Source organism: Hesperophylax consimilis, chromosome 22 (assembly GCF_061612785.1).
Source record: "Hesperophylax consimilis isolate HC1 chromosome 22, BYU_Hcon_1.0, whole genome shotgun sequence".
Lineage (NCBI taxonomy): Eukaryota > Metazoa > Arthropoda > Insecta > Trichoptera > Limnephilidae > Hesperophylax > Hesperophylax consimilis.
In genome coordinates, this window is record NC_142857.1 from 14,197,607 (window position 1) to 14,215,730 (window position 18,124).

At 34.3% G+C, this 18,124-nt stretch overlaps 1 protein-coding gene across 2 annotated transcripts in view; it reads right to left on the reverse strand.

The window, feature by feature from the left end:
• The window catches only part of galene (potassium two pore domain channel subfamily K member galene), a 340,051-nt gene extending 337,808 nt beyond the window's left edge, over nt 1–2,243 (reverse strand). For both annotated transcript variants that reach the window (XM_089645485.1, XM_089645484.1), the window contains exons 1-2: nt 1,980–2,243; nt 296–415 (exon numbers count right to left, since the gene is read on the reverse strand). In XM_089645485.1, coding sequence (XP_089501611.1) covers nt 296–415; nt 1,980–2,186 — 327 coding nt within the window. In that variant the 5' untranslated portion in view covers nt 2,187–2,243. The remainder of the gene's footprint in view (nt 1–295; nt 416–1,979) is intronic.
• Nucleotides 2,244–18,124: the final 15,881 nt, after the last annotated feature.

Sequence of the window (18,124 nt, forward strand, 5' to 3'; positions counted from 1 at the left end):
CATTTTGATTTTTTTACGCTGTTACGGCACAGCAATTCAGTTTTTGATCAAAATGTGATAAGATGACAATTCGATCAAAAGCTAAAACGGACAGCGTTAAAAAATATATATATTAAAATTCGGCTGATCTACGGTCATCATATTGATAGAGTTTGAAACATCTTAAATCTTTAAAACATTTTTTAAAAAAGCACCTAATTTAAAACTAGTATAAAAACCTTTCAAATGATAGTTTAGTTGCATTATGATTAACATTTAAATAGTTTTATGGGACTCGTAAAGTAAAACAACTTACCCCCAATTTTCCAACCACAGTAATAGTCCAGTTTTCTTTGTGCAACACCCACGTGGTTTTTGTCAACTTCCAAATGTCTTGGGTGAAGTTACCACGAATATGTTTTATGCTTGCTTTCACCTGAAATATAAAATTTAAAAAATGCATCAAGTGAATAGTGGGATTCGAACTCGATCTCCCGAATACCAACTTAGTGACAGTTGTTTCACAAAATTTGAACAACTCATCAAATTTCGCAGTTAATTTTTAATTTTAATTTAATTTTTCGCAGTTCTATTCAAGTTCTGTTATTATTTCAGATCTGTGAAAAAACTGACTCATAACGATATAATAACAGAACTTGAATAAACTTAAAAATATAAATAATTTTTCTAATTCTATGAAAAAAAACTGCCACAATGTCACATCCCCACTACCTACATCGGAAAATGTGATTTATTATATCGTATGGAAATTGTGTTTCCATTGTAGTCTAATATTAATTTACTTTAGTTAAAAATAATGGCATATATTAATAGTGTTTACAAAATGTATCATTGACATGCTGACAAAAATGTATTTTGGATGGGTACCAAAACATCAGACACCCAGTAAAATAATTTGTCAAAAATGTGTTGAGTGATATCATTTCATATCACACTCAACAATTATTAATAACTCACTTTTAGTGGGTACGTTTTAGTGCGTACGGTTAGATTATTCAGTATAAAAAGGAAGATACACAATGTAAAATAAGGATAGTTAATTACAGATTATTGGCAGTAGCCGATAATAAAAAGTTAATAATGGAAGCGAGACTAGTAGTCCACAAGAGAAATCTAGTACCAATCCTGTTATATGGAAATAACGTAAAATACAATACAATAATAAAACGTAAACTCAAGTACCTCAAGGATCACACTCAGGCCCATTACTGTTTTTAATCTTTACTGATGATATTTTTACTATGATAATATTGTTGGTTTGTATCTGTTCGTCGATGATCTAAAACCTTTCAAACTTATAAAAACCATACACGACTGTATTCCGATTCAATCGAATAAATTACACGATTGGTATAAGGCCAACAAAAAATCATGAACTCTTCTTCAGGTCGAAGTCAAGTTGAATACAATAATTCTTCCATCTGGTCTCTCACTTTAAAACCCATGGAAAAAGGTATGAAGGTCATGAAAAGAACTCCATTTTCATTTTTCCTTTATATTTCCAATAACATTATTAATTGATTATTTTAAAAAACACTTTATTTGTAAACAAGTTCTGATGTGTAATTATTACTACGAGTGACATCTGTTTGGCCTTCTGAAGTCATTATCAAACTGTGAGGCCACTTAAATACGATAAATTTCTAAGATAATATCTTTTATCACAATAACTATAAACTCGGTCTACCCCTTGAAATCACAAATTAATTTAAATTACTTGATGAAATAATATATTTTTTTTAAACTCTCAGATAATATTGATTTTTCCGAAAAGACTTTTATTTTTAAAAGTGTTATAGAATAACATACCATAAATTATTTTACTACGTTATGTTAACAATTTGTTTATCAACATAAAGCTTTAAATATTAGATATGTATAACGCCTGCACGTATTTTAAAATTAATTTTGTGCGTATACTCAAAGGCTTAAATGGTAGTAAAATTTAATAATAAACAACATTTTTAATTTATTCTTACCTTCCTCTCGTTCTCCGCCTCAAGATGTTCGAAGGTAAACGCGCCAAGGATACAGTAGGACACCACCAGTGACACCAGCATGAAGTGTGAGAATACGCACGTGCAAAACTTCCACGTGAAATAGAGGAACCTCGCGCACTTGCTGGGAGGCCGCGGTTCTTCCTCACCAGCTATCATCAGCTGCTGAGGCTGGCGGGATCGAGACATATTGACACTACTCTTTATACACAAATGTGTTTAGTGTTTACAAATATACCTTTAATATTTTTTTATGCCGTAGTTATATGCAATAACATAAACGATTTACTTTTGATTAACATAATATATTTTGGTCATTTCATTTTTTATAGACGTCACTAGCACTTTTAAAAATATTTATATTTTTTTACATGTGTTGGAAAATGATTGTGTTAGTTTTGATTTTTTTTAACATTTTGTTTTTTTTAGTGTTTGTTAGATTCCAAGGGTCATCTGTTTGGATGCTCTGTGGAGAGTCTTTTTAAAAAATTAAAGAAAATCAAATGGTTACTATGTTAAGCAAATAGGCATTAACTAACTAACTAACTAACCATCACAGCGTTTCCCGTTGTTTTCACATTCCTCGCCTCATTACAAAGGTAACATTGTACATGGTTGTGTGTTTGAAATAGTATAAGTACATGTGTTAAAATACTACATAGAAAATTTAAAAAAAAACAATATTTAGAGAAAAATAAAACATAATACAAGCTTTAGTCTTTGTTGGGTTGCAAAATTATATCTATATTCTTCCTTCCCTTATCCATAATCCATTTCTTAATGTTTCTTTTGAAGTCAGTTATTTTTTTAATGTTTTTTATTTCAAAAGGATATTATGGTGTTCAAAGCCATTTTCGAACTTAATTAACAACATTACTAAAAACATTTTTTTTAATTTTAAAAAGTACTCTAAAACCACCTATAGATCACTCAATTTGGTTCGTTCAACCATTGTGTGTCAACCGTTGAGTTTTGCTTACAGACAACGTGATGGTTGGTTCAATTTCACCAATTTGTCCTCTATGAAACACGCTTAGTATGCCTCCAACTTCAAAAAAACTAAAATTTGCGATCGCTCTAGTAGCGTATCGTAAAATACTATCATAAAAAAGACAAACGCGTTCAAAAACTTGACTCATGGAACGAAAAACAGTCATATGATGCTATTAAAAGAATAAAATATGTTACTTTTTACGGTTTTATTCGTTGCTTCCTTTTCAATACATTTGTACTGCTCCAACAAGATCACAAGAGCTTCATTCCTGGTATCTCTATCAGAGTAAATCGTGTTTGTAAGATAGCTAAATCCTTATTCAAAAAAATCCATCAAAATTTCACGATCATTAGTTGTACCTGTCATTTTATTTATTTTTATTCGTTAAATGTATGTAATTCCTAGGCAGACTGCGTAAAATTGGTTCAAACACACTATAGACGAAAATTCTTGGTTGGCGGTTGGGTGGTTGGATGTTGGTTGGATGCTCTAGCGCAGATGTTCCCAAAGTGGTCTATATGGACCCCCAGGTGTCGATATCGGCATGCTGGGGGTCTATGTGAGCGAGAAAAAAATTTGGGGGTTTACGATATTCAAATGGAGGTACATACGAGCGGACCCCCATTTACCTCAAGACAACATTTAGGAGTTCCGTAAATGACACAATAGACATAACACAAATATAATAGAATGAGAAATTACTTATTTGATATTTGTCTTTTTATATTTCGTAAAGTTGTTAATTGATGTATATAAATAGAGTCTACGTTCCTTTTCTTGTCAGAATTAATATATTCAAGCAAAACATTGCACATTGGAAGCCGCGAATTTTCCTAGTTCCATAACTTGTTTTTGAAAAACCTACAGGATAATAATGACGTTCAACATTTAAATGTACTTCACACAGACTTCAAAACTAATTTTGAGGACATTTTGACTATGGAAATGCAATGTTGAAGAATCGGATATCATATGACAAGAAAAACTGACCGGAATAAGCACTGACAAAGAACTTAAAGGGCAGTTCTGTAGGGCTACAGAAAGAAAATCCCGTTGCTTATACTGCTTATTTTCATTTGGTGTAATACCTCACAAGGGTGCCCCTGTCTGCATAATGTAAAGACAGAGTAACTATACTGCCACCCGGTTGTTGGACAGGCAAGGGAAGGGAATATTTTTACTATAAAAATAAATTATTATCACATGGGACTTTAATAGTTTTAGGAAAATTCAATATTCGGCATGCAGGGGGTCTACGGAAAAAAAAAATTCGCAAGTGGTCTATGGGGCGAAAAAGTTTGGAAGCCTCTGCTCTTGCGGTATAACCGTGCAACTTGATAGCCACGCCCCTTATCGTATGCAACGCATCTCCATACGGTTCAACTCAACCAGATTAATACAACCGCTCGCCAAATCGAATGGTCCCATTAGTTAGGTATTATTTTGTTTAGATATATATCAACATGTGAAAACGATTGATCAACATTTTTTGCACCAAGTCAATTTATGAAAACCATTATCGCTCGTGCCACAGAGCTGATCAATAACATTTCTGCCAACAACATTACCATCGCACTTAATTTAATTGTAATACACAAATAATAAACATGAAAATACTAAAATTAATAGGTGTACTTTACTTTCGGTACCACCCGCAGAGCCATAGTCACTGAAGAGATAAACCGATAGAAATGTATTTTGGCCATGTCTTCTGCACCCGAAGTAAGCCCAATTATTCCTCACTTCTAGAGAAATAGATTTAAAAATGAAATATCAAAAATCTTTCTTTTTGAGCAGATCACTTTTATTTTCCTGTTATTGGTGTCGAAAAGACGCAAAAGAAGCTCATTTATAAAATTATAATAAGATCTTGTTTTAGTACAGTGTTTTCCAATAAGAGGTGTTACTTTGAATAGCCCGCTATTTCGGTAGATGTTACTTTTAAAGCTGTCATTTATTGACATTTGACAAGTAGAAACTACGTCATTAATAAAAATGGAACGATACACGCTTCAACAACGCATTGAAATTATTAAAATTCACTTGAGTGAATCAAATGCAAATCATCTTGAGTGGTGAGGCCCATTTCCACCTCTGTGGCTTCGTCAACAAGCAAAATTGTCGCATCTGGGGCTCGGAAAACCCAAGAGTTATGGTTGAAAAGCTTCTCTTTTCTCAACGTGTGACTGTCCGGCGGAGTCATTGGACCTTACTTTTTTTAAATGAGGCTGGAGCAACAGTTACGGTGAATGGATTGCGCTATCGAGAGATGATTAATGATTTTTTATGGCCGGAATTGGATGATATTGATTTGGACAACGTTTACTTTCAACAAGACGGCAATACGTGCCACACAAGCAACGAAACCATTGATTGTTTACGATTGAATATCAAAATAACACCTCTTATTTGAAAACCCTGTATAATGCGCCCTTCGGGTGATTTCCCCACGAAAACGGAACTATAGAAATAATCCAAATATAACCTATACAGTGAGCTAAGTTGATACGATTTAAAATTCGACTTTCTAGATATGGTTGTAGATGAAAAAATATACACAATTTTTTGTATGAAGATTTCAGGAATCTTTTAGTTATCTGTGGCGCTGTCTCAACAACATCCAGAAAGTCAAATGTTTAAATCTTACTACTCTAGCTCACCGAAAACTCACGAATGATCCCTGAATATATTTGACTGGTCAGTGGCTGAGTTGGCATCGCGTCTGTTTCTCGGCTCAACTCCTGGGCTGGCCAAATCCTCTATCATGACACAAGCAACATTTTCCGCTTTCCGTGGTGACAGTAGAAGATTTTCCTATATTTTCGAGTTATTCGTGACCAGTGAATTAGTAGGAATATTATTTTTTGTGTACCGTTATGAGACATGTGAAATCTTGCATGATACCTGTATGGGACAAGTGGAGCCCACACAAAATCTGTAAATTCAACAAGACACTGGCACACATGGACACCTTGATCCCAGAGTTGTTAAAGTAGAGTCCAGCTTGTAATGGCAGCAGTAGCTTTGTAATGTATTCAATAAAACAACGTATTTCTTTTCCATTTAGAGGAATGTATGATTGTACCAGTCACTTCTCTATGTATTGTACAAAATTGTAAAAGTGTTGATCATCTTTAACTTCTCACAGGACGCATAAGATAGCAGAGTTACACATACTATATTATTTTAGATTCCCTGACAGGATCGAAAACTCGTTAAAATGAATTGTTTTGGTCTTAGTTTGAGGAAACGAGATAAGGATTGATAGAGTTAAATGCTCTATTAGTATCATATTATGCAGTATACAGATATGATAAGAACTTTTACCATAGATTTGTCATCGTTAAAAATTGAAATTAGCAAATGTGTCTATCACGTCCGATATCACCATTGGTTGTAAAATTCTTTAACTCCTGGTGGTTCCTTTGGCTGAATACAGCAATGGGCTGGATATTTTGAAAGGATTTAAGACGAAATTATTTAATTTGGGAGGCAAGATTGGGTACCGCCGCCTCTGGAACCATTTATTGGATAACCAACACCTCTGCTATCGGTCACCCTAAGTGGTTCACCATAATTGGTAACTTAGCAGGGGTGCCCAGGTTCATCGGGTGAGATGTGTTCAGGATGCGCCTGCCCACCAGAGGCGTGGCTTGGCAGATTGAGAGAGGCCGATTGGGACCCTTTAGTTCTCCAACTGATCTCTTTTGATCCATCGACTTGCACCGCAGCAGAAGGGATAGATTCACATGTCCGTCACTCCTGGACACACTGATCCCAAGATTCCTACCCAACCTTAATACCTTTTCCTTCCCAGAACTTCCTCTCCTTCTTTCCCTTAAAAGAAACCCTCCTCACAGTATCCCCAAAGATTATATAGGCCCTGAGGGAAATTTTTCTTTTTCTCAGGCCCTCCTGTGTGGGGTACGACGCCGAAAATTTTTGGGTGTCCCTGTGAAATGTGAAAGCAACCCAGGGGCAGACCTACGAAGAGATGAATGGACTGTATGGGAGAGGATTGGAGCAGAACGGGAAGATTTGCCAATGGAGTACATTTTGTGGAGATTACCAAATATGATGCCTGAAATATTGAGCCATTATGATGTTATTCGATTACAAATGTCTTCTATGGATTTGCGACATCAGTTTTCGCAGTATAGATCACTCTAGTAATGATCTGTTCAGTGACCATGGTAATAAAAAGTTTCCCTGCTTTTATGTACATTATCTATGGAATACAATATTTACGCGGGCTGTCAGATTTAATGGCAAAAGCGCGCCGTTTCGTATGAGTAGGTACTTAGTGCTTTTATCAGCTTTGTTCTTTTTAATGCGTTTGGAATAATTTTATTATAATGAACGGATGTTTTTATGAGATAAATGGATTAAATTGATTGGCTAAATTAATGTTGAAAATAGGTATTTTGCGAATATTTTGTTTGAAACGCATTTATTTCGGAATGCCTGCAATGCACAAAAGAATCAAGCTTCTTTCAAGTCACTATACATAATATACAGGTGTGGAAGGACGTACTTGACTTACTTTCCTGACATTATTTGTAGTAAAATAATATCCTGTTAATTTAAAATTAAAATATCATTACAAAACCAAAACTGAACCCTAGTCTCAAATTAGCGCCCATAACAATGATGATTTTTCCATAAATGCAAATTTATATTGATTTCAAGATTGATTTCGGTTTGGACCAAGATTCTGATCACCATTCCAAAATTTTACCCCGTTTGGTACCATAGAGCCTGAAAAAAAGGCCATTAAAGTTCGAACCCTAGTCTTAAATTAACGCCCATAACAATGATGATCATTCCAGAAATGCAAATTCATATAGATTTTAAGACTCATTTCGGTTTCGACTATTATTTTCTTCAAGATTCAAAAATTTTAGTCCGTTTGGTACCATAAAATCTGAAAAAATGGCTTTTTTAGTCCGAACCCAAGTCATTCAATAGTGCCCGTTAAATTGATGATTTTCCTACAAATGCAACATTATGCCGATTTTATTACTGATTTCTCTCTAGACTGTGATTCTTATCACGATTCCGAAATTTTAGCCCGTTTGGTTCCATAGAACCAAACAACAACAAAAAGTTTTTCCACGTGACATCACTGGTCACTTAGCGGGGTACCGCCCTACCCCCCACTCCAACCCAAAATGTTTAATAACTACAGATTTTTCATGTTTCAACTTGGAAAAAAAATCGCCAAAAATGTTAACGGAGACCAAAATTTAATTTCCTTTTTTTACTTTAAATAATGTCGGGAATCACTGGTAGATGATATTTTGAATAGGGATATATTTACTAGGGATAAAATCTTATGATTTGAGTATTGCTCTATTAACGTGCAATTTTCAGTACGAATTCTCGACTGTATAAAATAAATATTAAAAACTGTTTAATTCTTATAAATAAATAGTAGTTCATAATGATGGGTGAAAAAATGATTGAACAGCACCTTCCAGAGCTTCCAATTCCCACTAAACGTCGTCTGAAATTTCAATCTCCAACCACAAAGTTTATTTGTTTGAGAAACGATATAAATATTATTTTTTGCACCATAAAATTCGAATACTTCATAAGAATTTTTATGTTTTCTGCATCGAGTTCGCCGCAATATAAAAATGATATACCTACGTTTACAGTCATGTGACAAAGAATAATTATTTTTCCCGAAACTTGGTAAATATTTTTTATCATTAAAATTAAAAATGTGATACAATCAAACACCTTGCATCATATAATGAAACTTGATTGGAATTTGTGAAGCTACATAGCACATGATGATAATTATGTTGCAAACTAAATATAGTCATGTTGACATCAAAAATTCATACGCTAATAGTTGTGATAATAAACTCGAAAGTTTTTCTTGATTCATATAGACAGACATTGAGCTTTCTAGTTAAGATTCTAAGGAGGTACAGATTTTAATATTAATATTGATAGTTTTTTATCAGCAATATCTACGGAGCAACGCCCCTGACTGTATAATAGATGAGTATTTTCATCTGTTGGTTCACTTTCATGGACTACTATCACGAAGTTGACTCTTTTAGACAAAGAAAATTAAAATTATTATCCTGCACCATTAAAACCAATTTAAAAATTGAAACACATTTGTTGTCACTTTCAGATGCCAGATTGAATTTTGTTGTCACTTAAAAATACCACATTTTTATGTCATTCATAAACATGTTTAAAAGTAAGTAATTTGGAATATTTCTTTACGTTCCAATCTTGAAATCACTACAGCGCGGCGTCTATTGACAACGTAACTCAACACCTTTCAAAAAAGCTTACGCAGTATCTGCATGGCCCGCTGTTACACATTATTATTATTTTTACGCCACGTTGTTTGAGTTTGAGATGTTGGACGTATTCGCGAGTTATGTATTGTGCCCGGCGATATTTCTCAAAAACTAACATTTGCTGGCGCACGCCTTCCCGCCGAGCTAAACTCGAACGAAAGGCTATTTTTGTAACAAAAATATCGCCGGTCCAGCGCCGGAGTACGGAAAATTATGAATATAGGAAAATACACGAGTGGGTTTCATATTTTTCTTCAGTTGAAAGCTATATAGATAAGTTTAGAATCTTGCACCACGTAAAACGATGGGTTATTTTTGTATTGAGACATAGGTTACTAATTAATTGAGCGTCACGAAGTGCTTTTTTAACTCGGAATACTGGAGCGTTTTGCATTTCATCTTTCTGTAAATTTGTTTGTTACGTTTCGGTTCCGCTTAAAGATGGTGGCCGTTTTAAATCGTAGTACAGTCAATCGCTGACAGGTACAATCAAAAAATCCATATCTCAGTGTATAAATAACTATTCTGGGGAAAATACTTACGGCAGATTACATACAACTTTAATAAAAAATTAAATGAACACATTATTTGTAAAAGAAGCATATCTGTAAAAGATGTCGAAAGATATCGAACGTTCATCGTCTCCCAAGCTCTTACGGCCACGTTTAAATTCAGCTGCCCAAAATTTCAATGTGGTAAATGATGGTGCAGAGTCCCCATACATAAAGTCCAACTCTTTGATTTGCGTAGACGTATTGCCTTTCAAAAACAAAAATGTAATAACAGCTCGATATTTAATATTTTCCATTTTCACAAAAACACACACATCGACTCACTCACCGACTGTCAACTAAAAACTGAGCGTCTAAAATGGCCGAAACTTTGGTGAGTAACTGTCAAAAGATGCACAGCTACATTCACTAGCTTTTATTGACGAGTACCGCCATCTTTGCGTTGAGATCGGAAACTTTTCAGACCACCCTCGTATATCTGTAAGAGAACTTTATCCATAAAATAAGTATATCTGTAAACAAATGTACAAGTTACAACAAAAAATATTTTCTAATAAAACAAGAAAGTTATAACTTAAAATAGAATCAGGAGTAGGAAGTAGGTAGGTATTTAAGTACCTACTTAAAAATCTTGTGATTTCAAAGGAAATACTGGTTTTTATTTATTAAATGAGAGAAAATTAGAAAATCTCATTTAGAAGTCTGTAGTTATTTTATTTTAATTTTGGTAGGAACGAAGAATGCTCATAATACCATGGATATTAGATGTATTAATGACCATCAAACCACCAACCCTGTGCTTAAGGAGTAGATTGAGTAATTTTGAATTCATCTCTGACCATATCAAAAATCGATCCAGGAGAAAATTAATATCACTACCAAAACAGAAGCCTGACATGGACAGGAAAATCTAATTAACCATGAAACAACTAATAAGACTCTGTAGGTTCTAAAGACTGCGATTGGTTGGACATGTCAAAAGAATTCTAAATTAAACTAAACTCTAGTAAAAGTGACCCAGAGGTAGATCGAGGAATGGACGTGAATAATAATGTTGGTTTAATTCAGCTCAACAGCACCGTGAATGCAATACTGTGTCTGCCATATAAGAGCATACATTACTGAAAACAGGATATAAAACTCACATAAATTACAACATATTTAACAATTACGGTGGATTGAGGAAAATTCTATTTCTACGTTTTAGGGGTGCGCCTTACCACTATGCGACAGCCTGGACGAGAGTATTTTCCAATTACGCTGGCTCGTCCCGGCTACGCTATGGCGCATCAAAGAAGCGAAGCCATGCACTATTCCCTCTGCGAACATCTTCGTGTCACTGCATAGCCAAGGGAGTCCGAACAACGCCCTTTATGCATGGTTATATCAAGCCGAGAACATTTGTAGAATACGCTATATCCAACTCTGGGATGCAGCAATAGTTATAATATTGTGATGACATCTATGGTGAAAGTCACGAAAAGCAGAAAAAAAGATTACCAATGTGCTGGACTGACCAATTAACTGTCAAATTACAGGGAGCGAAGTATTCCAGAAATAAGTTTTTATATTTTTTAGGGTAATATATATTTGGATCAAATTTTCTTTAATACAGCCCTGTGGGATGGCGTGCTATATGAACGGAACGCATTTCACGTATATGAAAATATTTGGAACGCGCACTGTCAGATTCGCGGTAATTATTATTTCGAGAGCTTTTGTTTCCTAGTGTTGCAACAACCAAATGAACAAGACTGCGCTCGATCAAAGCAGCTGGAGCGAGACATAATATATTATTACGACAGTAGTACAGCACAGTAGGTATGATTAATAGTACAGTTACAGTTTGACACACTTATCTTTGAAACCGGCCAAAAGAGGAACTCTCCAACGAACCATTTTTTTAACATAGATTTTTGTATCCACAAAACAAACGCTAGCGACTCCAGCGACTGCAAAGTTTAACAACACTTGTGTTTCGAGCTGTATTTAGTTTAACATTAGCTTGTCATCTTTTTTGGTAGGTAGAAAGGATAGAACGCCATAACTCTCAGTTCCTTCACGCAATCCATTTCTCGCGCTCAACCAATGCAATATTTGAAGACGTGTTGCGTTGCGAAGTAAGCAAAGAGTCTTACGAGAGGACGAGAGAAATTTCTCATTGCTTCAATTATTAATACAGCTGTTACAAATATATACCCACATATTAATATATTACCACGGTCTCCTGCTGTCTCACTTCATTTTTTTCTGCTTCAGCCACTCTCCCTCTGTCTCACTTCAGTTTTTTTTTACTTCAGCTGGTCTCCTTTTCTCTTACTTCAGTTTGTTTATTCTCCAGCCGGTTTTTTGCTATCTCACTTCAGTTTGTTTCCACTTCAGACGGTTACCTATTGTCTTAATTCAGTTTGTTTATTCTCCAACCGGTTTCTCGCTATCTCGATTCAGTTTTTTTTTCTGCTCCAGCCGGTATACTTCAGGTTTTTTTCTACTGCAGCCGGTCTCTCGCTATCTCACTTCAGTTTGTTTTTATTCCAGCCGGTCTCCAACTGTTTTAATTCAGTTGTTTCCACTCCAGAAGGTCTTCTACTGCCTTACTTCAGTTTTTTTTCTACTCTTGCTTCCCGCTATCTCACTTTACTTTGTTTCTACTTCAGCCAGTCTACTGCTGTCTCACTTCAATTGTTTCCATTCAAGCTGTTCTCCTACTATCTTGCTTCAGTTTGATTTTGTTCTTCTTCTTCTTCTTTCGTATGGTGGGGGATCAGAGGGGAACATCAAGGTCTGCGAGCCATTCTAGGGCTTTAGGCGTTGCCATGTGAACCTCATCAATCCCGCCGGGGATGAATAGAGCGGGCATTCGTTGACCACATGTAGAGTTTGATTTTGTTGCAGACGGTATTCTGATGTCTCAAATCAGTTATAAAGAGGTAGTATTGGCCTTTATTTATTATCTTTAGTCATGTATTGTGAGATTTTCCGACACTTTTTCGTCTTACAGTTCTTACTACTTACTACTTCTTAGTATTTAGAAGACTTATGGGTGGTTGATCTTCCTTCTTTGCTCTATGCCCTGCCCAGCGAAGTCAATCCAGTTACATAAATCATGTATTGAAAAACATTTATAATTCCTTTATTTTTGTAAATCCGTGGGTAAATTCTTACATTTTTCCGACATCATTAACATTTAATGACTTGTTAGTAAGTTTTGTATAGTAAATTATCTTATTTTAAGACTAAGAAGTGCGTCAATAATGGCGGGAAATTATTTAAATTAACAAAGGAGAGGAACTTCAAAAAAGTTTTTTTTACGTTTCTTTTTTATCTAACGTTATTTTCACATGGTATACCAGAATTGTAAGATATATAAGATTAATGTTCAACCACCGAGCTTAGAACATTCTCTCAGCAAAATATTATTACTTTCATATTTCAATATAAGTAGGTACTAATTTGCTTGTGAAAAAATTTGATTCGTCACACTAATACTCGTCAATTCATTTGATCCAAATGATTTACCTTTGACATATTCAGTAAAGTTTCTAAAGTATTATTTTAATTACATTTAAGACTCAAGTCTTTATTATTATTTAGAAGAAACGTTGTTTTAATTAATTTAATGAATATTTTGTGTAAAAAAAAACGTTTTCTTGACATCTATTAAGCTTACACTCTTAAACGAAATATTTGTGGAAAAATCGATAAAATAATATAAGTGAATGCTTTTAAACATGCTTTGCTTGCTTTTTGCTTGCTTTTTGCTTGCTTTTTGCTTTTTGTATGCTTTTTGCAACCAAAAAACATGAAAACACTTACAATTCATATTACACTCCATTTACCCGCACCACATACCTACGCCTATTGGAAATATCCTAGAAAACACTTCGCTTGCAGCGCTCTTTCCCTGTGTTTATGAATATAATAATTAATATTCTACTAACTTCATCCGTATCACGTACTTTCTCCAAGAAGATACCATCGAAAAATTTTGCATACGGCGCTTTTTTGTTTCTTTGTGAGAATTATGAGTAATTTTCCATCCCATTCACTCTCGACTCCAGTTGTGGATGTCATAGTTCCACAAGGCTTCGAAATCATTAAGTAATTGGGACTAATGTACGGTATTTTAAGTCTTTTTTATATTTATGTATGTAATCTAGCTTGGAAGCTGGCGACGCTCCTGGATACAGCTAAAAAAATACACAACCCTGTATATAAATGAAAACCAGAGTAATAAAATTGTATACTTTGTCATTTGTAATAATTCCAATCCTTTTGCTTTGTGGACACAGTAGTAAGTTATAATAATACTCAAAACCAGTGATAAGCAAGACGCGGCCCGCGAGCCCATTTCGTGCGGCCCGCGTGCCTTTTCGTACGACAGACTTGTCTAATAGGTCCCTCACACGCTCCGACTTGAATAACCCGACATGTTGGTGTAGGCAAAATCGCCGACCGAATTATTATCATTCTGTTTTCAGGCCGTTGGAATGTTGTCGTTTAGCGGTTCGACACGTCGCGTTCGATTGTAGGGCCGACCTACAAATAAAATATCAAAAAATTTGCATTAAAAATATTTCAATGGTTTTTGTTCTATTTTATAAAATAGTTTAGCGGAAAACTTTTTTCAAGTTATTTTGAAATATAAGGTAAGAAGTTTTGAGTCAGCAGCTCTAAATTGTAAGTTTTTCTAAAGGCGATGCCATACATAGTAATGCAAAATCATGTGTTTTTGGTTTGAAAATTTGGTCGCCTAGAAATGTTTCAGATGCTTTAATTAAATACTGCGAGTAGAATACATCTTGGCCTCTTAAATAATTGAGTATTTTTTAGATAGGTCTTTTTATAAGTCATAAGTATTTGTAAAAATTTAAATATTTATGCCTGAACATCCACAAAATAAACTAAAAGGCACTTTTTGGCCATGTTTTTTTCTTGCATAAATCAAAACAGGCGGATAGTGTTAAGCGGGAATTTAAACCTTATCGCCATCTACGTAAGGGTTGTTATTGATATCGGCTCAATTTAAAATACTACCCAACGTAGTGCATCGCCTTAAGACAATATATTTTTTCTCTATTTTTGACCTTTGCCGGTTTCAGCTTATTATAGCCATCTTCAAATGTAATAAAATCATTGTTCACTACCCTGTTAATTTATGATTATATGGACCATAGTTTATGGAATAATTGTACCAGCTTGAAGATGGCTGTAGTAAGCTGAAACCGGTCACGGTCAAAAATAAAATAAATGGAAAAAGGTTTAATTTTTCCGTTTTATAAAACACCAACAGTTTTATTGACTAAGCTACAAAAACAAACGCATTTATTGATTTGACCTTGAACCAAACAAAAAATTTGCGTGAGGCGCTCTATTTTAACGTTCTATGATAATAGAAAAAATACAATAAGTTTGCGACACCACTGACTGCAAATTTATCCTCCTATGAACATATTGAAAATTTGTGAGTTGGCCCTCCGGCTGAAAAGGTTGATCATCACTGGTATTTATGTGTCTATGCCATCTCTTATACAAATAGATTTATTCAGGGTCACCCAGAAAATAGGAAATGTTAGCATGAACAGAAAAGTTTATTTATTCTTATGTTAAATCATTATCAGAAGATTTATGACTTCCTTGCAATGGTATGTTCAGCTGTGTTGGGGGAAATTGAGACATCAACTTATAAAAGTTTTAATAGTGAAACTAATTGAATCATTGAGAATTTATTTATGGATAACCTTGCGGATCTTGGGAGGTCTCTTCAAAAATTAATGTACTAGCGAATAAAGGAAACAATTATTATTTACGAGATAAAGACCAATTATTTAAAGAAAGAGTTTTGTTTTTGAAGTGAAACTTCTTTAGGCGCGTAATGAATTTTCGGGGACGGAGTAAAACCGAGTCACGATCGAAACGAAAATGCGGGTACCCCCACCACCGATTAAAGTTCATTTGATCTAGTCAAAGTTTTGAAGTAACATATAAATGCTTCTTAGCTCATCCCGACAACTGGCGTTGGTGGTGTAATGGTCAGCATAGTTGACTTCCAAGCAGTTGATCCGAGTTCGATTCTCGGCCATCGCACATTATTTTTTTGTTTTTAACGCCTTTTTCATTCAATATCTTATTTTTTAGTAGGTCAGAACATTTTTTAAAAGAAAATAATATTGCAAAATAATAAAAACACTTATCTGACTGTGATAAAACATTACTCCGCTAGAGCGCGCTTTGCGTTATTGTGTTGGATTAAAATTATTATCTAATCCGTATATTATGATAATTGTATTACATTTATTTAATTAATTTATTTATTTTGATAATATGTAATAATTTACAGAAAAATTCATCTATAAGAAAATATTAGAAAAAGCAAATCCATGCTTCGTCGTTGAATTATTTAACCTCTAATTTTCAAACTAACCTAAGAGAGAAAATAGAGATGATGAAATGAAAATAGAGAGAGAGGAATACTAGAAGTTTCACTTCTGTCTTGCGTAGGCTTGACACACCCAGTTTTTTGTTTTAATACCTACCGCACTAGTTGCCAGTGAGACCATGGCAACCCCAATTGGAGTTCTATAAAAACTATGCTGTAATCGGTTTAGCCGTGTTTAGTAATATACGTTCATCAGAAATAATTAAAACGTGAGCATCGAGCAAGCCTCCGTTATTATGCCGCCTTAAAACGGAAAAATTATATTCCGCGCAAACGGCTAGCAAGAACGTTTATTTGCGCAAACTAAATTTGCTCTAACAAGTAAGCATGTGGGTACGTTAAGATGTCAAAGTTGCATTGGCGTAAATGGCTTGTATCAATCTTACAATGCTTGTGACTTTTGCACAAACTATTTGCGCATGCAAGTACCTGTCGTATGGACGCCGCAACAGTGTATCATGTTTTTGCGCAAAATTTTTAACAAACTAATGACGCATGCAAGTTTCCGCATGTGGACGGACCTTTATGTCGTAAAAGCCCGACAACTCGCGACAACTTTGTTAAAAAAAACATTGAATCACGTTTAAGCTACACGACACCTAATGATTTAGGACAACACATACCAGTAACAAAGGCATTGTTAGCGGTTACAAAAATATCACAAATCACAATTCCGCATAAATAAGCCATGACTTTCCCATGCCTTGTAAATTTATGGGGGCTTCCGATTAAATTTATCCTCTCCCAAAATTAAGCGTGTTTTGATTAATAAAATAATGAATGCGTACTTTTTCAACAGCTCTCAGCAATGGCAACAGATTGTGGAAATGTTAAGATTTCAGCGTAACTCTGAAATTAATCGATACAACACTAAACTCGTACAGCAAAGTACTAAATTACGTTGACGCATGTTGTTTTAAAATTAAGTGATCATAAGTTTAAACTTAGCAGCAGTTGTTTGTTTGGTGAATCTGAATAAATATGCTTATGAATCATGTTTTTGTGACACAGCATTGGTCACATCTTCCCAGAGTCAATGGATCTATGACATACCCATTGATTAGTAATATTGTCAAACTGGAGAAAACGGAAAAGTGAAGTGAATGAGGAAGGTTGTGAAGTACCAAGCTATTTAAATCTATTCACTAAACAAAGCAAAAACCATTCAAGTTAAATATTTTTAATTTACTTCAATTAATGCTTCCATACGTATGCTTCTCAGTATTCCCAATACCATTTTCGTGCGGTTCATATCATCCAACAAATTTGTGGAGTTCCACTGGTTTCGGAAGTTAAAAATATTTGCTTTGATTATGGCCTCTGTGGTCGAGGGGTTAGGCTCCCAAATAGCAAACTAGAGGTCGCGGGTTCAAATCCCGGCTTGAGCAAGTAAATTTTAATTGATAGATGATAGATTTATATATTTTGAATACTTATTTATATTATTGTTTACTTACTTATCTTTCGAAAAAAAATTAATATCAAATTATTCCTTTTTGAAAGCTTTATTAATTTCCTTTTTTATTTTTTTTATTTTTATTATATATTTTTACCTGGTCTTATTTTTAGATTTTTTGTGTTTCTCATTTTTATTATTAATAATTTGCAAGTTTTGCTCTTAAAAAGATTGTTACACTTTCTGAAAAAAAAGTCAAATTCTCCATTTGTTTTGTAGGTTTTTAAAATTATAAAAAATTAAGTAATTGATAATAACCAAAAAATTATCACCTACCTGATGTTTTAAAATGATTAATTTATTTAGAAAAATATGTTGATCGCCCAACCAACATCACAGTTTAGAATTCCACACATGGCTCTGAGATGTACAAAAATGTTATTGTTCTTACGCTGAGAGT